The 27,729-nt window shown below is 37.1% G+C and overlaps 1 protein-coding gene across 2 annotated transcripts in view; it reads right to left on the bottom strand.

The window, feature by feature from the left end:
• Positions 1-27,729, bottom strand: part of Ptprq (protein tyrosine phosphatase receptor type Q) — a 207,828-nt gene that overhangs the window by 137,427 nt on the left and 42,672 nt on the right. For both annotated transcript variants that reach the window (XM_021174928.2, XM_085843440.1), the window contains 3 exons: positions 11,296-11,478; positions 10,406-10,507; positions 6,451-6,571 (listed from right to left, as the gene is read on the bottom strand). In XM_021174928.2, the coding sequence (XP_021030587.1) occupies positions 6,451-6,571; positions 10,406-10,507; positions 11,296-11,478 (406 nt within the window). The remainder of the gene's footprint in view (positions 1-6,450; positions 6,572-10,405; positions 10,508-11,295; positions 11,479-27,729) is intronic.

A 27,729-nucleotide genomic window follows, 5' to 3' on the forward strand; every position in this document is an offset into this window, starting at 1 on the left:
CTCAACTTCTACAAATCTAATTGGGAAAACTTCTCTAATTTTTGTTTGCATGTTTTTGACCATGAGTGATATGGTATGCATGCTCACCTGTTTAACATGACACAGCCCACTTTTAAAATAAGCTATTCACACATCTTACACATCTACTATTACAGTTTTCAGGTAGACAGTGTGTGCCTTTAAACTGTATCCCAAACAAACATAGATTATGTTGTCAATTTAGAGATGATTATATAAAAAAACAATATTCAAAAGAATTTACCCAGAGTTACTGAACATCTACAATGTATAAGAAACTATCATAGACATGAAATATACTAAGAAACAGATTTTATCCTCCAATCAGAGAAAAAGCAACAATTTCAATATAATACAATTCATTAGGAACAATGTGATTTCTCTAAGAACAAGACAGTAACTTTTTATTTTCCCACAGACATTAAAAGAGAAAATCTAAAGTGATGAATAATTAATTTAACTACCACCAAAACCTAGGAAAGGAAGATATGATAAATCCAAAGATGTAGGAAATTGTTAACTTGAAAAATCATTTGCACCATCTACGTGTAGAACAAGGAGTTAAGGAGCACATGGAAAGGAAAGGATCAAGAAGGAATCTCAGCCTTACATATCTAAAGTCATGAGCACGTCATATTTAAATGTATGAATGTTACCCAATACTGAATCTCTAAAAGAGGTATTTTACATCATTCAAGATTAAAACTGTGAACTGTGTAAAGGTAGCCATCTGTAATTGTTTTTGCTAAGTTTAATTCTAAGTTTGGCAGACTATTTTAAAACCTCTTTTGGTTTTTATATTTCAAAATAAATTTAATTGGCTTTGGAATAATTCTGAGAAAATCTATATACTTTTATTATTTTCATTCATGAGCTGCATGAAGAAAATGTCTTGAATTAGCATCATTAGAGTATTAAAGATAAAGCTACTTACTATTTTTACATGTAAATTATCTGACTGCTTTATTGCACCTGGGTTAAAGTTCATTCTAGAACAGTGCTTTTCAACCTTCCTAAGACTGTGATATTTTAATATAATTCCTCACGTGGTGGTGTTCCCCAATCATAAAATTATTTTTGTTCCCATGTCTTAAATGAATTTTCTATTATTATAAGCCATCATGTAAGTATATGATATATAGGATATCTGATTGTTGACCCATAAAAGGGTTGTTCAGCTCACAAAGGGGTCATGGCCCATAGGCTGAGAAATACTATTCTAAATCATTAAACCAATTCTTCTTTACCAACTTCCTTGTTTCTGACAACATGAGTCCATGCCAAATGATAATTTCCAACAAAAGAAACAAGTGAACATCTATAATACCAAAATTACTTGGCTAGCCCTAAACAGATTTTCTCATTTTTGAAAATACATATAGGTAGACATACTTTCCTAATCAAGGTTGGAACTTAATAAAAGGTGAATCTTCATTCTCATCTTCATCATTTGATATTTCATTTCATGTTGGTCTACATATCTAGTTTATTAACTATTTTCGTTTTCTTTTTAATTATTCTAGGCTTGTTCAGGAAGTTTAACCCAGCAACATGGTTGCTCTGGCAAAGGATTACATTCATAGTCCTAGGCTATGTGATTCAGCTGAAATACAAACACAACACACAACTTTAATTCCTCTGTATAGAATACAGACATGCCCTAATGCATACCATTAATATCTAACAATGAAGGTAAGGTTAGTTTGTAGAAGGAAGTAGCTATGGTTGAGGGGCAAACAAAGTGATGAATCAGAGAAAGATCTGACAAAATGGTCAGAGATAGGATGTACCCAACTCTCATCAGAACAGCACAAGAAAGAGAAGCTATTTAAGAGCAATGCACAGACAAGGACAGACAGACAGACAGCAGACAGGCGGACAGACACACAGACGGACAGACACAGACAGACAGTTGGGAGTCAGTTGAGTTGAGTTGTGTTTTGGTAAGTCAATTGCAGGCAGTGCAGTGGAGTTGAGTTTGTTAGTGAGTTCATGCAATGCAGAGCAGGTCAGTGGAGGCAGCTGAAGTAAGAATATAAGGAGCCAGATGATTCCAACAAATTGCCACCGTGAGTGTGAAGCCAAGTGTAGCAATTCAGTAAGACACTGAGGGAAGCCAGATTGGATTAGTCAGGTGGGAGAGGAGCCTGAGTCAGAGTTCAGAAAGAAAGGATGAGCTTATTCACCAGTAAGCCTCTGAAATGACAATTACATCAGGTGAATAAAAGAAACTTTTACATAGGCTCATCCCTCTTCTCACTAAGTACTGATAACCCAAGTAGTGTGAATATTCTTTAATTTTACTATTTATGAAATCACAAGCTAGCATTTGCTAATTAATTTTTCACTTTTTTGAATCTTACTAGAGCTCTTGTTTGATCTTGCACTTGAATCAGCTTAAGCTTGTTACTTTCATTCACTCAACAAACTACAGAAGTACATGCCGTGATGCTGCCTTCCAACCTCTAATGAGTCATGGTTACCTCATTCTTCATAAGCTGCCTCCACTGTGATACTCTCTGACTTATTAAAATACCAGGGGAGGGGGAATGATAGGGGCCTTTTGGAGAGGAAACTAAGAAAGGGAATAACATTTGAAATGTAAATAAAGAAAATACCTAAATAAATAAATAAATAAATAAATAAATAAATAAATAAATGTTTTCTACCTACATTGCAAAATGAGAATCCCAGTCAAAAAATATCCCATTCTCTGTGCTGGTCTATATAAAATGCTTTAAACTTCAGGTAATTTTTTTAAAATATGGTGTAACTATGCATCTTAGGCTGACATTGAACTCATGGTTCTCCTGCCTCAACAGCCCAAGTACTGGTGTTACTTGTATTATTATGTTAAGTCATTTTCAATAGGATGAACATCTTGTAAAAACAAAAATGGGGCCATGAATAATTTATATCATACAAAAGTCATGTATAAAACTTGTATTTTACCTATTACATGGACCCATACATTTAATAAAGAACTGTAATAAAATTATTTTAAAACTCCAAACAAAGACCTTCAGCAAATCCTTTTAAGCAATTTTATATTGGTATACGATTATATATTAAATATGTCTACAATCACTTTGGGGTTCTACACATTTTTTATTTCTATATCTATGTTAATATACATCTCTCAATCAGTGACTTAGTAGTGTTCCTCATAGTGTTTAAGAAACAAAACACATTCAAGGTAAGGCTTATATATAAGCTAGAATAATAGCGTTGCTTTTTCTCCATAGCCTTTTACCTATACCTTGTAGGATATTGCCTTGGCAATTTTGGAGAAAACTAACTCTCAGTTTTCCTGACACATACAGAGGCAAAACTGTTAAACAAATCCAAGATGAATTCAAGAATATATCAAGTAAATTACCTTTGTATGGCTTTACAAGAACATTGTGTATCAGTTACAAGTTCATTGAACGGATATATGTATAGTGTTCTAATAAAACTGTTTCATTAATATATTTGCCCATAGCAAAGGCTGTGCATCATTGAAAACACATAATTAGTTGACATAATGAGGGAAAATATTACCTTATCATATTGACATAATGAGCATTGTTTCATGATGAAGATTTTAGAGGAACAAATTATTTAAGTTGTAAAAGATTAATAATGATTTCTGAATAATTCATCTACAAACTGTGACTAGCATGGTAGTTGGAACAAAATGAATACACATCAGTCCTTATGAGGAATTTTGTAGAGAAACCTTTATGACAAGGAAATAGTCATCCAGAATGTTAGCATGGAATCCTTCTCAAAAACACACTAAAAGAAAAAAACTATCCAAATGGGTAGCATAATGACAATTTGCAAATATTACAACTGGGCTGAAGGAATCTGAGAGTCACAGGAGGTGGAGGAATTCTTGATTAGAAATCTGGCTCCATGTAGCAGACAGCATTTTTGAAGACTTTAAGGCAGCAGTTTTCAACCTGTGAGTAGTGGCATCTTGTGGGTCAAATGACCCTTTCACAGGGGTCATATATGAGATGAGCTTCATTTCATAGATTTGCATTATGATTCATAACACTTTCAACATTATAGTTATGAAGTAGCAATAAAGATAATTTTATGATTAGGGAGAGTGGTCACCACAACATAAGAAACTGTAGTGCCGGGTAGTGGTGGCACACACCTTTAATCCCAGCACTTGGGAGGGAGAGGCAGGTGGATTTCTGAGTTCGAGGCCAGCCTGGTCTACAGAGTGAGTTCCAGGACAGCCAGGACTACATAGAGAAACCCTGTCTCAAAAAACCAAAAGAAAAGAAAAGAAAAGAAAAGAAAAGAAAAGAAAAGAAAAGAAAAGAAAAGAAAGAAAAGAGGAAGGAAGGAAGGAAGGAAGGAAGGAAGGAAGGAAGGAAGGAAGGAAGGAAGGAAGGAAGGAAGGTCGAAAGAAAGAAAGAAAGAAAGAAAGAAAGAAAGAAAGAAAGAAAGAAAGAAAGAAAGAAAGAAAGAAAGAAACTGTAGTAACAGGTCCCAGCATTGGAAATGTTGAAAACCACTGTCTTAATGAAATCACACAGATAGCTACACATCAGAGACAGAAATGTACACATCAGAGACAGACATGAATCCTATATCTCACTAACTTGAATCTATGTATAGTGAGTGATGATAGCTGCATCATACCTTCCCACTTAAACTGATAATAGCAAAGAAAAAAAAAGTAAAAATCTATGACCTCTTATTAGCTGTACTGTCTAAACCTTTCAAGAAATGTCTTAGTAAAAAATTGATGGAAACTAAAAAATACATTTCTAGCTACTTCATTATCATTTACCTGTTTCATTATATACATAACATTCTTGAATATATTATATTTATGTGAAATAGTCATCCTACTACAGAACGTATTTGCTGTATAAATTACATTATTCTTATGGCAAAAACAAACTATAAAAAATCAGAGATTAAGTTTTAAACCTTAAAACTATACTTTTTACTTCCTCAACAAATGATAATACAGTTTCAATCAGTTGTGAATGGTAGTTTACTGTCTTTAATTCAACAATATATAAGGTATGTCTTTGTAGTGTTTGTATATAAACATGCTATGTCTGATTTGTCTATGTCTGTATGTATGTGCTTGTGCATTTAATTAGGAAATTCAAATGTGTTGGCAACTTTTCTATGTACCTTTTGATATTGAGAGTCTATTTTATAACCTGGAGATGGCTCTGGGATTAAGAACCAGAGTAGATTCCCAATATCCACATGGAGGTCCACAACCATCTATAACTCTAGGTCTAGGGAATTGATGACCTCTTCTGGCCTCCTCAGGCACCAGATACACATGTAGTACACAAACATCTATAGAGGCAAAACACTCATATACATAAAATTTTAATTAATTGGATTAATTAAATTAAATTAATCCAATTAATGAAATTTTTCATGTATGATTTGAGACTCCCAAATTTCATAACCCAACGTAAGAAGATGGCTCTATAAACATGGAGGACTGAGTTCAAATCCACCATACTCATGAAAAACCCTGAGCATGTCTGTGTAGGCCAGTGAGCCTCATGTTTGAGTGCATGTATGTAGGTGGAGTTGGGCACCTACTGAGGCATTTCTGGTCAGAGAGTCAGGTTAAAGTACTGAGATCAGGTTCTGTGAAAGACCCTGTCTCAAGGAAACAACATAAAGAAGGTTTGAGAAAGACAACCCTTCATCTTCTTCAGTTTGCATATGCACATCACACAGGAACAAATACATGTATGCACTGCATATAAATGTATCACACACACACACACACACACACACACTTATTTTATTTTTTAAGTATTCCTTGCCATGTATCAAGAAAATGGAAATTCACTTTCATCATGATAAAAAAATTTAATTGAAATTAACTTGAAAATAGTTGCGCAAAATATTTGCTTTAAAACTTTCAAATAGCCAGGCATGGTGGCTCACATATGTAGTCCCAGCTACTCAGGAAGCTGAGACAGAAGAATCACTTGAGTCCAGGAATTCTATGCTAAGCCAATCGATCTGATGTTTGCACTAAGTTCAGCAACAATACAGTGACCACCTGGGAGTGGGGACCACCAGGGTACCTAAGGAGAAGTGAACCAGTCCAGGTTGGAAATGGAGCAGGTCAAAAGACTATCAAATATTTTCAGTCATATATTTGTAATCATGTAAATTTATCCTTCAGACCTTAAAGAGTATACATTTGGTATAGCTTTAAAAAACATACTTTTTAAAAAAAAATTTTAGCTGAAAAGATTTTTAATTGCTGACCAACTGCATAATATGATGAAAACTTGTTTCTTAATAAAAAAAAGCATTTTATCCCACCTATTAATAATCAGAGCTCTAATGCAGCCTCACATTCCGAGATAAACACTACATTCCTATTATATTACAAATTAATATTTGTTCTCAGAACTGCTTCCAAAAAATCCTTACCAGACATAAACTGTGTAATAGAGGATAATTCCATTTGGCTCCAAGGGTGGTTGCCATGACAACATCACGGTGACACCAGACAACTGTTTCACAGAGAAGTTCTGAGGAGGAGAGTCAGGAGCTGGAAAATTTTAACAAAGAATGACACATTTCATTAGATAAATATGTAAAATGTAAAAATATAAGTGTACAGAACTTTTTTTTCTGATAAACTCTGTGGTAAATGAATCATGTTCAGATTCACCGGCAGAAGAACCTGATTGCTTATGTTCAGATAAAATGATGAAAGGAGATTTTCATGGTACTGTTAGAACATCTGCTCCTGTGAGTCAATGGAAAAAAGTATTTCATGAGAAAATACAACATGGGTCAGTCACAGTGACTCATTGACTGTTTAAGAACATTTGGGCAAATTATCATTCTCTAATAAAAGCAAATGTTTTATTGGTGAGAATAAATGTCCCCAATAGTAAAAGATCACCCGAGATAATGAAGAGTTGGGAGAAAAAGATGTTATACATTCAAAGAATGATAAGCATACATTTTGAAGGAACTGAGAATGACTGACCTCATTCGGACAAATGGTATTCCTCAACCCCCAGGATATGTCAGAAATCACTAGAGTAAGATGAAAATCTAGTCCATGAGTCTATAATTGCATGGGTTTCACAGGAAACTCCATTATAGAAGGATAGTATGCTAGCAGAAAAATGGTTAGAATCACTCTCAGTTTCCTCAACTTTCTTATACTAGAGAAGAGCTCGTTTCATGAAAAGAGTTCACTGAAGTGGTGACAACTATAGTTGCCACTTCAGATTTGTTTGGTTCTGCTTTGTTTCCCCCCCCAATGGTGCCTCACTGGAAAATGCTGCTGAGTAGTGACATCACATGAGTCTGTGTATTGTTTAGAGACATGTGTTTCCTGGGCTCAGAATCACTTCCAATTCACCTATCAAAGTAAACCCAATAAATACTCTCTTAGCATACTTATAAAGTATAATTTATGTTGACTTTTAGAAAAAAGAATGTCGCCGGGCAGTGGCGGTGCATGCCTTTAACCCCAGCACTTGGGAGGCAGAGGCAGGTGGGTTTCTGAGTTCAAGGCCACCCTGGTCTATGGAGTGAGTTCCAGGACAGCCAGGGCTACACAGAGAAACCCTGTCTCAAAAAACAAAAAAAAAAAAAAAAAAAAAAAAGAAAGAGAGAGAGAGAAAGAAAAGAAAAGAAAAGAAAAGAAAAGAAAAGAAAAGAAAAGAAAAGAAAAGAAAAGAGAAAGGAAGGAAGAAAGGAAAGGAAAGGAAAGGAAAGGAAAGGAAAGGAAAGGAAAGGAAAGGAAAGGAAAGGAAAGGAAAGGAAAGGAAAGGAAAAAGGAAAAGAAAAGAAAAGAAAAGGAAAGAAAAGGAAAGGAAAGAAAAGAGAAAAAACAATGTCATTTAAAAACTGGAAGTAATATGGATACAAACATCCAGTGAACTGGAAGTAATATGGATACAAACATCCAGTGACTCCACATTTTTATTCTATAATAAGCATTAAAATTCTTGGGAAGAACACATGAATGTGTGTGTGTGTGTGTGTGTGTGTGTGTGTGTGTGTGTGTGTGTGTGTATGTATGTATGTGGGTATATATGAATAATATATATGTGAATGAAATACACACACACACCCCACAGTAAAAACTAAAAATAAATGGATTTTTAAATTAAAATCAATTTCAGCATAATTAATTCAGCATGTCATAGCATCAGGACACTTGGAAGGTCTTCTGCTGGCATGCTCTCTCCTCACTCCCTCTTCATCTGCCTTCCTTCGGGTCACAGCACAGACAAAAGATTCAGCTCTACTGTCCCTGACGCTCTGGAGAAACCTCACTTCCTCATTAGGCTTAGTTAATAATTTTTGGAAACACTTCTACTAGTAATTACAATTATATAAACTACTTGTTTACACATTTGTCAAACATAGGCCACATCTACACTGAAAGCTTTCTGAGTCAAGGCATATAACTCATAAAATCCAGCTTCCTCGGGCTAGTCTCCATTTGGTGAAATTGTTGAAGAAGAGTCAGGAGGAATGTTTGTTCTTTGATATATGCAATGTGGCCATGAATTCAGGTGAACATTTGCCGGTCAGCCTATTTTTTAATGACTTGTATGATTCAACTGCAGAACTCAAATAGACAGTATGCATTCATGCAGAAAAAACATCCTACTCAGCATAAATATCCACTGGCTTTGATTAAGTCATAATGGATTTTGAATTGTCATGATTGGGATTTTTTGATTAGGTAAGAACTGTAGATGAGAACACTCTACCCCACAAAATAACTAAATGCTAAAATGATGTCTAAATAAGCAAGGTTAATCTATGGGGGGGAAAAAAGAGACAAAAATACAGAAAAGGTTGAATATGCACCAATCATCATGCATAAAAGCAATGATGAGATCATCTTTACCCATGACCCAAAGCCTTCAGAGACTGACAAGCCAGTGTGCATGGCCAAGAGGTTTCAGCGTAGAAAACACAAGAAGAAAATTGTATAGGAGAGGAGAGGTAAAATGGAATTTATTATCGTATGCAAAACTGGGAGTGGTGCAAAGAAAACACCCTGTCCCTCTAATAGTGTCCACGTAACATTCTCAGTAATGAGTTATTCATGACCCTGAGCACCCACAGGATACAATCTCCTGGCATCTTGAGAAAAAAAAAAAAAGGAAAAAAACATACCATAAACATGTATGCTACCTCCAGGCTGACCTAACATGAGAATAAGGATTCCTTCTACATAAAAAGCCAATTGTTTCAAAAATACCTAACATGTAAAACATAAACTCTCAATACTCTTCTAAAGCAGGCCTCTCAGAGTCACCTCCGAGTGCAACGTACACCTGTGGTTTGCTGACGTGTCGATACAGAATGGTCCCAGAAGGGGTGATTTTATTCACCTTCTGGAAAAAAAATGTATGAGAAAGCACAGGACTCAGAGGGGATGGAGGATCCCAGCAGAACATGGTCCACTAATCAACTAAGCAGGGCACACATGGGCTCGCAGAGACTGAAGCAGCAAGCACAGAGCCTGCATGAATCTGCACCAAGTTCTCTTGTGTGTTTAGTATGGCTGCTAGCTTGGTGGTTTTGTATTTGTGGAACTTGTAACAGTGGAGTGTGTATGTGTAGGAATCTTTTGCCTGAGCTTAGGACTCTTTTCCTCCATTCGGTTGCCTTGTCCAGTCTTGATAAGAAGGCTTTTGCTTTGTCTTATTGTATGTTGTTTTGTCTTGTTTTGTTGTTGTTTCTTGGAAGTTTTCTCTTCTCTGACAGGAAACAGAGGGAGAGTAGATTTGGGGGAGAGTAGGGGCAAGCTGAGAAGAGTGGATGGAGGGGAAACTGTGGTCAGGACTTATTGTATAAGAGAGAAATTATTTTCAATTTTTAAAACAGAAAATTAACATTCAAGGAAAGCTCTGTAGTTAATAACTAGATAAAACTAAAAATATAAAGTGAATTTATTGATTATCTAATCCTAATAACATAAGACATGTCGAAAGTTATTTAGACTCTACTCCAAAACTTCTGTAAATGCCAGAAAATGATGAACACTGTTGGGACACATATGATAATCCCATTTTCAAACTTGATCCTTAAAAGTCTCCCATAAAATTGTACTTATAGTACAGTTGGCTTCAAAGGCAAAAAAAAAAAAAAATAGTGTGTCTATCTGATTTTACTCAATGTAAATCTATCTTTCGTACCTGCTCTTATATCATAATGAAATCTTTATATAGTACTTATGTTGTTTATAGCTTACAGTTTAGGTAAAAAAAATGTTGCACTAGGTTTCATTCTGCATATGTCTCCAATCTATAGACTAGATACCACAAACATCCCATAGTATCTCTATATTCCTTGAAATATTAAAAATGCAGGTATTTCAGAATGCACTATATAGCCTTACCGTCTTCCTCGGTCAGTATGCTTATTGGCATACTCCGAACTCCTTCACCTTTCAGTGTACTGGCAGACACCTCAATCACATAATGGGTATACTTCTTCAGTCCTAAACAGAAGTAAAATAGATAAATTAACACAAAGGATAGATCCGTTAATAATATGCAAGAAGTGAACAATGGAATGTCTCTCAATTCAACACTCTGCCAAAACTAAAAGCTAAATAAACTAGGATTGATTATCAGAATAAAAATCCTACAAAAGGGGCAGAGGAGATAGCTCAGTGGGTAAACATGCAATATTGGAAACCTTAGTTCAAATCCCTAGACAATACAAAAAGCCAAGGACAGTACTGTGTAACTGTAACCCCAGTGTTGCTGCAGTAAGATGAGAGATATCAACAGGGTCATCGGCAGAAGCTCAGAGGCCTTCTAACAGGGCACACGCAGTCTGGGGACAAACAACAAAAAGACTCTGCCTCCAGTGAGGAGAAAATGAACACAAACAGTCGATACTGTCTTCTAACCTTCACAGGAGTGCAATCACAGAGAGAGAGACAGAGAGACAGAGAGAGAGACAGAGAGAGAGACAGAGACAGAGACAGAGACAGAGACAGACAGAGAGAGAGAGACACAGAGAGAGAGAGAGAGAGAGAAATATACACACAGAAAACATCCCTTCTCTTATGAGTATAAGATATAAGACATTGCACAAAATACCACACCTAGAATATATTCACATAGGACTACCATAAATTCACACATTAATTTGTTAAAAAGTTCTTACTCCCAGTAACATAAATAATCATGATTAAGTTATTTTACCACATTGGGTTACTATTTTGTGGTCATACTGTCCATAAAATGGTAAATATCAAACAGTAGAATTGTATTTTACCTCCGATAGTTTGAGTGAGAGAGGTTGTATCTATAGTTCTCGCCTCGTGGCTATTACTTCTCTTGAGGTAAATCGTGTACTTTTGTATGATGCCATTGGGACTCCTTGGAGGAAGGAAGGAAATCTCAATCTCTTCCGAGGAAATGTTTTTGTAAGTAATATTTTCTGGCGCACTATCAGGTACTAGAGAGAAGAAAAATTGAAGATGAAATTTCATAAAACACCTAAAACAGCCTGGATAAAAGTTTTGCACAATTGCAAAAAGGTAGGTAAATGCAAACTTTACGCAAAGAATGACAGTGTGCAATGCATCTTTACAGTGTGGTGTAAAGAAACCATAGCAACTACCAACTGTAGAGGGTGAACGGTCATCTCAAATGAAACTACAAGTTATGATTCCTCAGAGAAACTTTATATAATTTTGGAGGAATTTCAAATTGATATTTTTATTTTCACACAATGAATACACTATTGAGTCCCAAGTAATGTATGAAAAAATAAGTTGAGTCATTTTAACATAAGAGATTGGATTGGTAGCCGAGTTCAGTCAAAGAATTGACAAGAGCAAAACACCAAAACCCAACAGATACAATGCACATATCTTAAATATTAAAGATATAGTAAACATATCTTAAATACTCTAAATTATAATAAATTATAAACAAGATAGTGTGAGTTCATTTTGTGTGTATGTAAATATTTTTGAGGTGATGAAAAGGGGAAATGATGCTTATTATAATTTCAAAAAATACTTATATTCACAGTTACACATATCATATGCATGTGTGTTTCTAAATATATATAAATGTACACTGCTCAGTCTTTATGATGTTATGTGTATGTATATGATCTCAGGGCAGCCTTAACTATATTCTAGTTATTTGTCTTTATACCCGCAGGTAAGTGTTTTTCTTACCCTTTGCAAAGGAAAAATTTCTTTGCAACAAATGGATACATTTTTAAAAGAATGTATGTCTGTATCAGAGAGCAATACTGATGGTTGCAACAACAATGGTATAAAAGTTCCTCCAGAAAGCAGTAACAATAATAGCAATTCAAGGGAGCAATTAAACAACACAAACTAAATATCTGAACGTTATTGCATTTTATGGTTTTATTATAAGACTTTTCTTCTCTCTGAAGAAAGGAATTTAACCTTTTATTATTAGTATTGTAAATATAATAGACATGAAATTACTACTTATAAATGAGTAATAAAAAGCAGAACCCCCTGAAAGCGTAGATAGTGTCCTCTCAGTGTGTGCCAGTTATAGGGGTTATTATAGCTGAGGCACTTAAAGAAAAACTGATGCAAGAGTGTAAAAGCTTCTAAAACTTTGATAAAAAAATTAACATTTAATAGGTAGATATCAGTAACAATGGCTGGCAATATAATCCTATCATCTCTTCCTAAGAATTCTAAATCTTTAGTTCTACCTAAAACCAATCTGCTGTAATGACCAAACTCTTCACCAAGCACCTTAACTCCTCCCATCGTCTTCTGTATCTAAGTAAAGGTTTGAATCTACTGAGGACATGGGCACCAAGGATTATCAGATAGTGAATTTGCTTTTCTTTCATAACCTCAATAGCACTAGGGTCTAGGACTCGAGAGACTATGGTTATGATTCCTCTTTTTTGAGTACAGCTATTTTCTACTTCCTTCTTTCTAAAGAACCACTGATCCTTTACAATCCGATTCCATCAGACATCACTGAAGCACTTCCCTAAGTCTCATAACTTTAACAGGTTGTATCATTATCTAAGATAGTCTCTTGACATCATCCTTTCGGAAATCTTAAAGAATTTTATCACTCAAGGAAAATAGCTTTCTCTCTGCCACCTCTATAGATGTCAACACCTGCGCAAATAGTATGTTCAATCCCCCAAACTCTGTATCCTTTGATCTCTTTAACTCTTATACTATTTTCTTCTACTTCAGCTTCAACTTGTCAATGTCTAAGACTTTGTGATTCAATGATTGTCAATCTTTCCCCATTTGTCTGCTACCTCCTACCTTTACATCTGCTGACTCTTGCACTCCTGATCCAAACCTCTGCTTTTTACCCAGTTTTCATTGCCCATTGTCTTTGATATGTTCTTATTTCCTACTCTCAGGCTAGTTCCCAGCATCTACTTTAATAATTCCACAGGCATGGTGTTATCTCTCTTCAATCATGCAGAGATTTTGACTTAGTAAATAAGTGGCTTCTACACATCAAAAGGATCATCCATCATGATCAAGTAGGCTTCATCCCAGGGATGCAGGGATGATTCAATATATGGAAATCCATCAAAGTAATCCACTACATAAACAAACTCAAAGACAAAAATCACATGATCATCTCATTAGATGCTGAGAAAGCATTTAACAAAATCCAACACCCATTCATGAAAAAAGTCTTGGAAAGTTCAGGAATTCAAGGCCCATACCTCAACATAGTAAAAGCAATGTACAGAAAACAAGTAACCAACCTCAAACTAAATGGAGAGAAACTTGAAGCAATCCACTAAAACCAGGGACTAGACAAGGCTGACTCTTCTCTCCCTACCTACTCAATATAGTATTTGAAATCCTAGCCAGAGCAATTCGACAACAAAAGGAGATCAATGGGATAAATATTGGAAAGGAAGAAGTCAAAATATCACTTTTTGCAGATGATATGATAGTATACATAAGTGACCCCAAAATTCCACCAGAAAACTCCTAAACCTGATAAACAACTTCAGTGAAGTAGCTGAATATAAGATTAACTCAAACACATCAGTGGCCTTTCTGTACACAAAGGATAAACATGCTGAGAAAGAAATTAGGGAAACAACACCCTTCATAATAGTCACAAATAATATAAAATACAATGTTGTGACTCTAACTAAGCAAGTGAAAGATCTCTATGATAAGAACTTCAAGTCTCTGAAGAAAGAAACTGAAGAAGATCTCAAAAGATGGAAAGATCACCCATGCTCATGGATTGGCAGGTTCAATATAGTAAAAATGGTTATCCTGCCAAAAGCAATCTACAGATTCAATGTAATGCCCATCAAAATTCCAACTCAATTCTCCACTGAGTTAGAAAGGGCAATTTGCAAATTCATCTGGAATAACGAAAAACCTAGGATAGCAAAAACTATTCTCAACAATAAAAGAACCTCTGGTGGAATCAACATGCCTGACCTCAAGCTGTACTACAGAGCAATTGTGATAAAAAACTGCATGGTACTAGTACAGTGACAGACAGGTATATCAATGGAAAAAAATTGAAGACCCAGAAATGAACCAACACACTTATGGTCACTTGATCTTTGACAAAGGAGCTAAAATTACCCAGTGGAAAGAAGAAAGCATTTTCAACAAATGGTGTTGGCTCAACTGGTGGCTAGTATTTAGAATAACACAAATTGATCCATTCTCATTTCCTTGTACAAAGCTCAAGTCTAAGTATATCAATGAACTCCACATAAAGCCAGAGACACTGAGACTTATAGAGGAGAAAGTGGGTGGAAACCTTGAAGATATGGGCACAGAGGGAAAATTCCTGAACAGAACAGAGAAAGTGGGGGAAAACCTTGAAGATATGGGCACAGAGGGAAAATTCCTGAACAGAACACCAATGGCTTGTACTGTAAGATCAAGAATTGACAAATGGAACCTCATAAAATTGCAAAGCTTCTGTAAGGCAAAGGACACTGTCAATAAGACAAAAAGGCAACCAACAGATTGGGAAAAGATCTTTACCAATCCTAAAACTGATAGGGGGCTAATATCCAATATATACAAATATCTCAAGAAGTTAGACTCCAGAAATAACCCCATTAAGCCCCAGATAACACCATTAAAACTGGGGTACAGAAGTAAACAAAGAATTCTCAACTGAGGAATACTGAATGGATGAGAAGCACCTAAAAAAATGTTCAACATCCTTAATCATCAGGGAAAGGCAAATCAAAACAACCCTGAGATTCCACCTCATGCTGGTCAGAATGGCTAAGATCAAAAATTCAGGTGACAGAAGATGCTGGTGAAGTTGTGGAGAAAGAGGAACACTCCTCCCTTGATGGTGGGACTGCAAGTTGGTACAACTATATTGGAAATCAGTTTGGCGGTTCCACAGAAATTTGGACATAGTACTACTGGACGATCCAGCAATACCACTCCTGAGTATATACCCAGAAATTGTTCCAACTTGAAATAAGGACACATGCTCCACTATGTTCATAGCAGCCTTATTTATAATAGCCAGAAACTGGAAAGAACCCAGATGTCCCTCACAGAAGGATACAGAAAATGTATATTTACACAATGGAGTACTACTCAGCTATTAAAAACAATGGATTTATTAAATTCTTGGGCAAATGGATGTATCTGGAGGATATCATCCTTAGTGAGGTAGCCCAATCACAAAAGAAGTCATTACATATGCACTCATTGCTAAGTGGATATTAGCCCAGAAGCTCACAATACCCAAGACACAATTTGCAAAACACATGAAACTCAAGAAGAAGGAGGACCAAAGTGTGGGTACTTCAATACTTCTTAGAAGGGGAAACAAAATACACATGGAAGGAGTTACAGAGGCAAAGTTCAGAGCAGATATTGAAGGAATAAACATCCAAAGACTGTCCCACCTGAGGATCCATCTCATAAACAACCTCCAAACCCAAACACTATTGCAGATGCTAACAAGGGCTTGCTGACAAGAGCCTGATAAAGCTGTCTCTTGAGAAAAAAGCTCTGCCAGTGCCTGACAAATAGAAAAGTGATGCTCACAGCCATCTATTGGATGGAGCACAGGGTCCCCAATGAAGAAGCTAGAGAAAGCATCCAAGGAGCTGAAGGGGTTTACAGCCCCATAGGAGAAACAACATTATGATCTAACCAGTACCCTCAGAGCTCCCTAGGACCAAACCACCAATCAAAGAAAACAAGTGGTGGGAATCATGACTCTAGCTGAATATGTAGCAGAAGATGGCCTAGCAATCATCAATGGGAGAAGAGACCCTTGGTCCTGTGAAGGTTCTATGCCCCAGTATAGGGGAATGCCAGGACCAGGAAGCAGGAGTGAGTGGGTTGGGGAGCAGGGGGAGAAGGAGGGGATAGGGGATTTTCTGAGGGGAAACTAGGAAAGGGGATAACATTTGAAATGTAAATAAAGAAAATATCTAATATAAAAATAATTTAAAAAAAAATAAGTGGCCTCTAGGTGCAAATAGAGGGGTTTTCCCCAAGTTTTTCACCCACCTATGGGTGACTATTGCTTAGGTCTTCATTGATTCCTCCTTGATCCCCCAATATCTAATCCACACTATTGTATGCTTTTAGCCATATTTTGCTCTCCTCATCCTCAAGAGACCTCTTTTGCTTTGGCTTTGTATATCAGTGATACAGCAATATCTGCCAACTTATGGATTCTTTGAGATTTAAACATATTTGTTTACTGGCCCTTTACCCGTCACCTACCTAAAGGAGAAGTGAACATTCTCTAAACTGACATGTTCCTTGATTTTCTCCATCACTGTAAATGGCACGATCTTTCATTCAGATACTCAGATGAACAAACCTCGGTAATTGTAAATTATTTACTTTGTTCCCATATATAATGAAGTCAGCAGAAACCTTCCAAAAGTTTAATCCTATCAAGTATAATAGTTTCTCCTTAGCAAGAATCATGGGACTTCCTAGATGGGCACCAAGGAATCAGCTCTTCTATTTCTGCCCACCTCTATTTACACCTGGGCGAATAGCCTACTTCCTACCAGCAACAAGAAAATTACAAGTGTTTTGTTCTTTAAACGCAGAACATTTCTTCCTACTTCAAAATTTGGCAATTTCTCCTTCTATAATATATTTTGTCTTTATTTTTCTCATTTATATAATTATAAACGTCTCTGGGTAAATAAAGCCTCCCAAGTGAGACTTGTTCTCTGCCTCACTTTTAAATGATCTCATATTTTTTCTTTTCATTTGGGTGTATGCATGAGTGTGTGCATGTGAGCATGCATGAGTGTGTATGTACACTTGTGTGTGAATGTGTGTGTGTGTATGTGAATAGGTGAGTGTCCATGCATGTGTGTGTGTGTATGTGTGTGCATAGGTGAGTGCCCATGCATCAGTGTGTGTGTGTGTGTGTGTGTGTGTGTGTGTGTGTGTGTGTGTGTGTGTATTCATGGGTGTGTCTCTGTCTGTGTGTTTTCATTTCTCCCTAGAAAGTATTAGTATTTCAAGTCCCAGTGGATTTAACTGGTGATTTTCAGTGACTTTTCTATAGTGTCAAGTTTAAGAAAGAATAAATACAGCCAGGCAGAACCCCCAGTGGCAGTATGGGCACACCAACCCACCTACAAAACTTTTGGCACAAAATTGGTCCTGTATGAAAGAAATGCAGGGCCAAAGATGGAGCAGAGAGTAAAGGAATGGACAACCAGTGACAAGCTGATTTTTATACCCATCCTATAAGCAGGCACCAATCCCTCACACTATTAATAATGCTATGTTTTACTTGCAGACAAGAACCTAGAATAGCAGCTCCTCGGAGACTACTCAGCAGCTGACTGAGGCAGATGCAGATACCCACAGACAGACATTGTAAGGAGGTCGGGGATGCCTATGTAAAAGTTAGGGGAAGGATTGATGGCCTTCAAGGAGATGGCAACCCCACAGGAAGACCAACAGTGTCAACTAACCTGGACCCCTGGGAGCTAATAGAGACCGAACCACCAACCAAAGAGCACACACTCCTGGTCCGAGGCTACTGACGCATATGTAGCAGAGTGCTGCCTTGTCTGGTGAGTGGGAAAGGATGCGCCGGATCCTGAAGAGACTTGATGTACCAGCGCAGGGAGATACAGGGCAGGAGGGAAGCTGTTGTCTCAGAGGCCAAAGGGGAGGAGGGGGCAGGGAGGAACTCTGCCAGGTCGGGATAGAATAAGGGGCAGTATTGGAGATGTAATTAATTAATTAATTAATTATAACAATTTACAAAAAATATTTTTCTTTTCATTTTATAAATGCAGTCCCTTTCAAAGATAACAGCACACAAGCACACAATACAGAATCCATAAAAATCTATTTAATGGGTGACTTAATACCATTCCCAATTTAGAAAACAGGAAATTCACATTTGTATCCAGTGAGGGAAGCAGAGCAGCCTAAGTGCAGATTTTCTTCCCTCCCCCCCCCTCCTTCCAGGCCCATTCCCCCCACTTCTAAGTCCAGCTCTGTAGCAGACCTCCTACTGTAGCCTCCCCATCTCCTCTGCCTCTAACCCCAGCAGATCACAGGACCTTCGTCCAGGATCTCCCCATGCCCCACATTCATCCCATGATCCCAGCACTCAATTCTAACATTCACCCCTTGAAAACTCACAGGCTACTCAGGCCAGAGAAGCAGCAGATCTTCACCCCTCCCTTCTTTTTTTCTAAATCCAGTCCTCTGGTCTCACCCCTAATTCTGTAACAAACTGCCTACTACGATTTCACTCTTGTCTTTGCCCCATCTCCAGTGGATCATTCAGATCTTCTTCTCTAATCTTCATCTCTATTCAGTCTGTTATCCCAGTCCCCATCTCCAGCAGACTTTCCCAGGGTACCCTCCAGCCAAGCATGACAGAGAAGCAAGTAGGTCAGCAAGCCAGGTAGGCAAGCTTCAGATCTTCACTCCCACCACCTATTCTCATTGGGAACTCTGTAGCAGATAACCTGCTGGGGTCTTTTCTCACACTCTACCCCCATTCTCAGGGAACTAAGCAGATCCTGCTGGAATACCCTCATTTCTTTCCTCCTATGGATGCTTTCAATCATCCCTCTTTCCCATCCCAATTCCTAATTGTCATCACCCACAATGCTCATAACCTAGAAAAACATTGTACCTGAGATCTCCAGTGGTAAAACCTGGCAAGATCCTAGAAGAATCCTCGACTAGGCAATAAACAGCCACCATGCCTTCCTAAGAAAAAGAGAGGTAAGGGAAAACAAGGGGGAAAATGTCCACCCAACAAAATCAAAACCAGATGTCAGCACTTAGAATTAAAATCTTCTCAAACCCAGATGCCTAGAAGCTAGCATAAAAACACAGTCAATAACATAAGGACAAATGTCTCCACTAGAGCCCAGCAACCTAACCACAGTAGGCCCCCAAGTATTGCAATGCAGCTTAGGCATGAGGCAAAAACTTTAAATACCTGTTATGAATGTGATAGATGGCCTTAAAGAATAATTAAATAAATCTCTCCAAGAAATCCATGAAAGCACAAACAAGCAGCGGAAGCAAATGAATAGAACAGTTCAAGCCCTGAAGGTAGAAGGAGAATCAATAAAAACTCAAACTGAGGAAAATCTAAAAATGAAAATTTGGGAATTTGAATGGGAAGCTTAGAGGCAGGCTTCACCAACAGAGTATAAGAGAAGGAAGAGAAAATCTCAGGCATTAAAGATACAATAGAAGAAATAAATACCTAATCAAAAACAACGTTAAATCTAAAAAAAAAAAAAAAATCCTTCCACCAAACACCCAAAAGATTTGTAACAGTATGAAAAGACCAAATCTAAGAATACTAAAAATAGAGGAAGGAGAGGAAAGTGGGGTTGAAAACATTTTCAACATAATCACTGAAGAAAAGTTCCCTAACCTAAAAGACGATAAGTCTGTCAAGGTACAAGAAGCATACAAAACACTAAATGGACTGGGCTAAAAAAGAAATTCACATTGACACATAATAATAAAAACATTGAACATACAGAACAAAGAAAGAATGTTAAAAGCTGCATCAGAGAAAGACAAGTAGCATATAAAGGTAGACCAACTACAATTACACCTGACTTCATAAAGGATTCTCTAAAAGCCAAAGGGCCTTAAAAAATGTTATAAGACCCTAAGAAGCCACAGATTCCAGCTGACAAGTATACACAACAAAACTTTAAATCACAATAAATGGAAAAATAAGATAATCCATGTTAAAACCAAATTTAAGCAATATCTATTTACAAATCCAACCTTACAGAAAGTGCTAGAAAGAAAACTTCCATCTAAAGAGGTTAACTTCACCCAGAAAAACACAAGAAATAAATAACCCAGGATCAGCAAATCAAAAGAGGAGAAACACCCCGAACACACACATGCGGGCATGTACACAGACACACATTAGAAAATTACAAGAATCAGCTAGCATTGCAAATTGATATTTCTGAACATCAACAGTCTCAAGTCCCTAATAAAAAGACAGAATAACAGAATGGATGTGATAAAAGGATCCACAATTCAGCTGCATCCAAAAACAACATACTTCAGCATCGAGGAAAGATATCACTCCAGTGTAACATGGTAGGAAAAAGTTATTCCAAACAAATACTGTTAAGAATCAAGCTGATGGAACCATGCTAATATCTGACAAAGTAGAATTGAAGTCAGGACTAATTAGATCATATAGGGAAGGCCATGCCTATTCATCAAAGGAAATGTCCTCCAACAGGACATTGCAATACTTTTCCCTTCTTTTTTTTTTTTTTTTTTTTTTTTCTTTTAAACATGAAATTTATTTTCAATTAATATAGGGCACATGAAATCAAGATTAATGAAAGGAAATAATATACAAATTTTTAATTTTATTAAATAATGAATACCATCATTTTACTACATAAAAACACACTGCACTATTAAATAACATTAACACATTTTTCAAATATTTAACTATAAAAGAGTTTTTATAATTTGAGAAACATGAAAAAATGAAGGAAACACGCACTTATATGAAGTATTTAGTGTGAGTATAATTGAAGATAAGTATCTTCCATCATTTTTTAACTCCACAAATATGTGTTTTCAGATGAAGTTGGTATGTATTTATATGGGAAATGTGAATCTAAAACTTCATCATCTTGAGTTTTATAGTAAAGCAGGAGCTAAGACACACCATGGCAGTCTTTTCACTATAGTCAGAATGCAATCTTTTGTGTGATAGCGTTTTTATTTGTCTAGTAGATAAAATTTTCTGTTTTTCTTTATCCTTCTAGGAAGAATCTGTCACTAATTTTGAATGGATTATTAGTTATCATTTTGAAAAGTCTTTAAAACACTAAATGCTTTCCTTTAATAGAGATAGTATATAGATTTTGTTTTTTTATATTATGTTAAATATGATTAAGAAGAAAACGAATGTTTTCTAAAAGAAATTTTAGAAGGTAGCCAAAGATAAAGTTAATTATGATAATTTAACGTCATGTTATTGGTTTATCTAGCAGACCAAATTTTATAAGCATATTTCAACATTTATCCATTAAAATAAATCCCATTATCATTTGGCCATGCACTAGGAATGCCCTATCTAGTGTTTTTTTTTTTTTAATATTTTTATTACATATTTTCCTCAATTACGTTTCCAATGCTATCCCAAAAGTCCCCCATAGCGCCCCCCACTTCCCTACCCACCCATTCCCATTCTTTTGGCCCTGGCATTCCCCTATATTGGGGCATATAAAGTTTGCGAGTCCAATGGGCCTCTCTTTCCATTGATGGCTGACTAGGCCATCTTTCGATACATATGCAGCTAGAGACAAGAGCTCCGGGGTTCTGGTTAGTACATCATGTTGTTCCAACAATAGGGTTGCAGATCCCTTTAGCTCCTTGGGTACTTTCTCTAGCTTCTCCATTGGGAGCCCTGTAATACATCCAATAGCTGACTGTGAACATCCACTCCTGTGTTTGCTAGGCCCCAGCATCGTCTCACAAGAGACAGTTATATTTGGGTCCTTTCAGCAAAATCTTGCTAGTGTATGCAATGGTGTCAGCGTTTAGAAGTTGATTATGGGATGGATCCCTGGATACGGCAGTCTCTAAATGGTCCATCCTTTCATCACCGCTATGAACTTTGTCTCTGTAACTCCTTCCCTGGGTGTTTTGTTCCCAATTCTAAGAAGGTGCACAGTGTCCACACTTTGGTCTTCATTCTTCTTGAGTTTCATGCATTTAGCAAATTGTATCTTAAATCATGGGTATCCTAAGTTTTGGGCTAATATCCACTTATCAGTGAATACATATTGTGTGAGATCTTTTGTGATTGTGTTACTTCACTCAAGATGATGCCCTCCAGGTCCATCCATTTGGCTAGGAATTTCATAAATTCATTCTTTTTAATAGCTGAGTAGTACTCCATTGTGTAAATGTACCATAATTTCTGTATCCATTCCTCTGTTGAGGGACATCTGGGTTCTTTCCAGCTTCTGGCTATTATAAATAGGGCTGCTATGAACATAGTGGAACATGTGTCCTTTTTACCGGTTGGGACATCTTCTGGATATATGCCCAGGAGAGGTATTGCTGGATCCTCCGGTAGTACTATGTCCAATTTTCTGAGGAACCGCCAGACTGATTTCCAGAGTGGTTGTACAAGCTTGCAATCCCACCAACAATGGAGGAGTGTTCCTCTTTCTCCACATCCTCGCCAGCAACTGCTGTCACCTGAATTTTTGATCTTAGCCATTCTGACTGGTGTGAGGTGGAATCTCAGGGTTGTTTTGATTTGCATTTCCCTGATGATTAAGGATGTTGAACATTTTTTCAGGTGTTTCTCTGCCATTCGGTATTCCTCAGGTGAGAATTCTTTGTTCAGTTCTGAGCCCCATTTTTTAATGGGGTTATTTGACTTTCTGGAGTCCACCTTCTTGAGTTCTTTATATATATTGGATATTAGTCCCTTATCTGATTTAGGATAGGTGAAGATCCTTTCCCAATCTGTTGGTGGTTTTTTTGTCTTATTGATGGTGTCTTTAGCCTTGCAGAAGCTTTGTAGTTTCATGAGGTCCCACTTGTCAATTCTCGATCTTACAGCACAAGCCATTACTGTTCTATTCAGGAATTTTTCCCCTGTGCCCATATCTTCAAGGCTTTTCCCCACTTTCTCCTCTATAAGTTTCAGTGTCTCTGGTTTTATGTGAAGTTCCTTGATCCACTTAGACTTGACCTTAGTACAAGGAGATAGGAATGGATCGATTCGCATTCTTCTACATGTTAACAACCAGTTGTGCCAGCACCATTTGTTGAAAATGCTGTCTTTCTTCCACTGGATGTTTTTAGCTCCCTTGTCGAAGATCAAGTGACCATAGGTGTGTGGGTTCATTTCTGGGTCTTCAATTCTATTCCATTGGTCTATTTGTCTGTCACTATACCAGTACCATGAAGTTTTTATCACAATTGCTCTGTAGTAGAGCTTCTCATACCATATATTCTGAATACAGAATATATTTCCACTCACTCCATTCCTCCCAAGTCCTCCATACTTCCCCTCTCCCTCAGATTCACCCCCCTTGCATTTCCTCTTCAGAAAAGAATAGGTTTCCAAGAGAAGAAGTGAAAGAAGACAAAGCAAGATGTCCTAAGACAAAGCAGAATCTCTTCTATCAGGGCTGGAAAAGGCAACCCAGTAGCAGAGAAAATAGTCTTAAGAGCAGGATGCTGTTACAAACTCAAAATGAGCCCTCTAGGTGAGTCTGCTTCAGAATGGCAGTACTCCCTGTTTAAGAAGAAAAATTAGGAAGTCACCCATTTTCAGTCCTTTCTCTCATGCTGTATTTCCCTCCTGCCTCCCACCCCAAATAAAAACAACAAACACTAGAATTTTTTTAAAAAAGTCATAGAAACCTCTGATCCCACTTTAATTCTTAACATCTTATGCACCACTCAAGAGAAACCAGGTACTTAAAACAAAACACTACTGCAGCTTAAAGTACATATTGACCCTCACATACTGATAGTGAGAGACTTCAGTTTCCCACTACCACCAATACACAGGTCATCCAGACAAAAACTAAATAGGAAAATGCTGGAGCTAACAAGTTATAAACCAAATGGACCTAACAGCTAATTACAGAGCATTTCACCCAAACATGATATAATATGCCTTCTTCTCAGCAGCTCATGAACTTTCTCCAAAAAGTGACCACATATTCAGACACAAAGCAAATCTCAAGAGATACAAAAACATTCAAATATCACCTTAAATTTTATCTGACTACCATGGATTACAGCTGGATACCAACAACAAAAGCAATATAAAGTTTACAAACTTGTGGAAACTGAACAACGACTGAATGAAAAATGGGTCAAGACAGAAATTAAAAGACTTTCTCACTGAAAAGGCATGAATACACAGCATACCCAAACTCATGGGACACAGTGAAGGTGGTTCTAAGTTCACAGCACTAGGTGCCTACTTAAAAAAAAATTGGACAGATCTCATACTAACAACTAAAAAGCACACGTTAAAGCTCTAGAGACTAGGAAGAACTCACCCCCTAAGGAGAACACAGAGAGGAATTAGATCGGAGCTGAAATCAATGTGATAAAAACAGCAGCAAAAACAAAGCAATCAATGACACAAAGAGTTGGTTCAGTATGATTAATAGATTCTTATAGAAATTAACTAAAAGGCAGAGAGGGTGGGTTCAAATTAACAAAATTAGAAATAAAGGAGGGAACATAACAATAGACACCAAGGAAATCCAGAAAATCAAAGGTAGATGCTCTAGAAGCCTGCCCTCCAGCAATTTGGCAGGGGGAAGGATAAATTTTTTGACACATAGGACTTACCAAAGTTAACTCTGTTAAGCAATTTAAACAGTCCTATAATCCCTATTGAAACAGAAGTCATAATTAAAGTTTCCCAACCCTGGAAGCCCCAGTGCCAGATGCATTTAGCACAGAATTTTACCAGACTTTCAAAGAATAGTTAGTAGCAAAACTTCTCGAATTATTTTTCAAAACTGAAACAGAAGAAACATTGCCCAATTTATTGTATGAGGCCACAGTTACCTTGATACCTAAACCACAGAAAGACTCAACAAAGAAAGAGAACTCATGAACATAGATGCAAACATTCTCAATAAAATACTTGCAAACCAAATTTAAAAGCACATGGAAAAGATCATCTACTATGATTAAATAGGCTTCACCCCAGAGATCCAGGGATGGTTCAATACACAAAAATAACTAAATATAATCCAACATATAAAAAACAGAAAGAGTTAGGATCTTTTTGCATTTTACATTTTCCTTGATTGTTGTGCCGATGTTCTCTAGGCCCATACCTAAACATGATAAAAGCAATCTACAGCAAACCAGTAGCCAACATCAAAGTAAATGGTCAGAAGCTTGAAGCAATCCCTCTAAAATCAGGGACTAGACAAGGCTGTCCACTTTCTCCATATCTATTCAACATTGTACTTGAAGTCCTAGACAGAGCAATTCGACAACAAAAGGAGATCAAAGGGATACAAATTGGAAAAGATGAAGTCAAAATATCACTCTTTGCAGATGATATGATAGTATATATAAGTGACCCTAAAAATTCCACCAGAGAACTCCTAAGCCTGATAAACAGCTTCGGTGAAGTAGCTGGATATAAAATTAACTCAAACAAATCAATGGCCTTTCTCTACACAAAGAATAAACAGGCTGAGAAAGAAATTAGGGAAACAACACCCTTCTCAATAGTCAAAAATAATATTAAATATCTTGTCGTGACTCTAACTAAGGAAGTGAAAGATCTGTATAATAAAAACTTCAAGTCTCTGAAGAAAGAAATTCTAGAAGATCTCAGAAGATGGAAAGATCTCCCATGCTCATGGATTGGCAGGATCAACATTGTAAAAATGGCTATCTTGCCAAAAGCAATCTACAGATTCAATGCAATCCCCATCAAAATTCCAAATCAATTCTTCAACGAATTAGAAAGTGCAATCTGCAAATTCATCTGGAATAACAAAAAACCTAGGATAGCAAAAACTCTTCTCAAGGATAAAAGAACCTCTGGTGGAATCACCATGCCGGACCTAAAGCTCTACTACAGAGCAATTGTGATAAAAACTGCATGGTACTGGTATAGTGACAGACAAATAGACCAATGGAATAGAATTGAAGACCCAGAAATGAATCCACACACCTATGGTCACTTGATCTTCGACAAGGGAGCTAAAAACATCCAGTGGAAGAAAGACAGCATTTTCAACAAATGGTGCTGGCTCAACTGGTTGTTAACATGTAGAAGAATGCGAATCGATCCATTCCTATCTCCTTGTACTAAGGTCAAGTCTAAGTGGATCAAGGAACTTCACATAAAACCAGAGACACTGAAACTTATAGAGGAGAAAGTGGGGAAAAGCCTTGAAGATATGGGCACAGGAGAAAAATTCCTGAATAGAACAGTAATGGCTTGTGCTGTAAGATCGAGAATTGACAAGTGGGACCTCATGAAACTACAAAGCTTCTGCAAGGCTAAAGACACCATCAATAAGACAAAAAAACCACCAACAGATTGGGAAAGGATCTTCACCTATCCTAAATCAGATAAGGGACTAATATCCAATATATATAAAGAACTCAAGAAGGTGGACTCCAGAAAGTCAAATAACCCCATTAAAAAATGGGGCTCAGAACTGAACAAAGAATTCTCACCTGAGGAATACCGAATGGCAGAGAAACACCTGAAAAAATGTTCAACATCCTTAATCATCAGGGAAATGCAAATCAAAACAACCCTGAGATTCCACCTCACACCAGTCAGAATGGCTAAGATCAAAAATTCAGGTGACAGCAGTTGCTGGCGAGGATGTGGAGAAAGAGGAACACTCCTCCATTGTTGGTGGGATTGCAAGCTTGTACAACCACTCTGGAAATCAGTCTGGCGGTTCCTCAGAAAATTGGACATAGTACTACCGGAGGATCCAGCAATACCTCTCCTGGGCATATATCCAGAAGATGTCCCAACCGGTAAAAAGGACACATGCTCCACTATGTTCATAGCAGCCCTATTTATAATAGCCAGAAGCTGGAAAGAACCCAGATGTCCCTCAACAGAGGAATGGATACAGAAATTATGGTACATTTACACAATGGAGTACTACTCAGCTATTAAAAAGAATGAATTTATGAAATTCCTAGCCAAATGGATGGACCTGGAGGGCATCATCTTGAGTGAAGTAACACAATCACAAAAGAACTCACACAATATGTATTCACTGATAAGTGGATATTAGCCCAAAACTTAGGATACCCAAGATATAAGATACAATTTGATAAACGCATGAAACTCAAGAAGAATGAAGACCAAAGTGTGGACACTGTGCACCTTCTTAGAATTGGGAACAAAACACCCAGGGAAGGAGTTACAGAGACAAAGTTCGTAGCTGTGATGAAAGGATGGACCATTTAGAGACTGCCGTATCCAGGGATCCATCCCATAAGCAGCTTCTAAACGCTGACACCATTGCATACACTAGCAAGATTTTGCTGAAAGGACCCAAATATAGCTGTCTCTTGTGAGACGATGCCGGGGCCTAGCAAACACAGGAGTGGATGTTTTCAGTCAGCTATTGGATGTATCACAGGGCTCCCAATGGAGAAGCTAGAGAAAGTACCCAAGGAGCTAAAGGGATCTGCAACCCTATTGT

Source organism: Mus caroli, unplaced genomic scaffold (assembly GCF_978045245.1).
Source record: "Mus caroli unplaced genomic scaffold, Mus_caroli_1 scaffold_9, whole genome shotgun sequence".
NCBI lineage: Eukaryota > Metazoa > Chordata > Mammalia > Rodentia > Muridae > Mus > Mus caroli.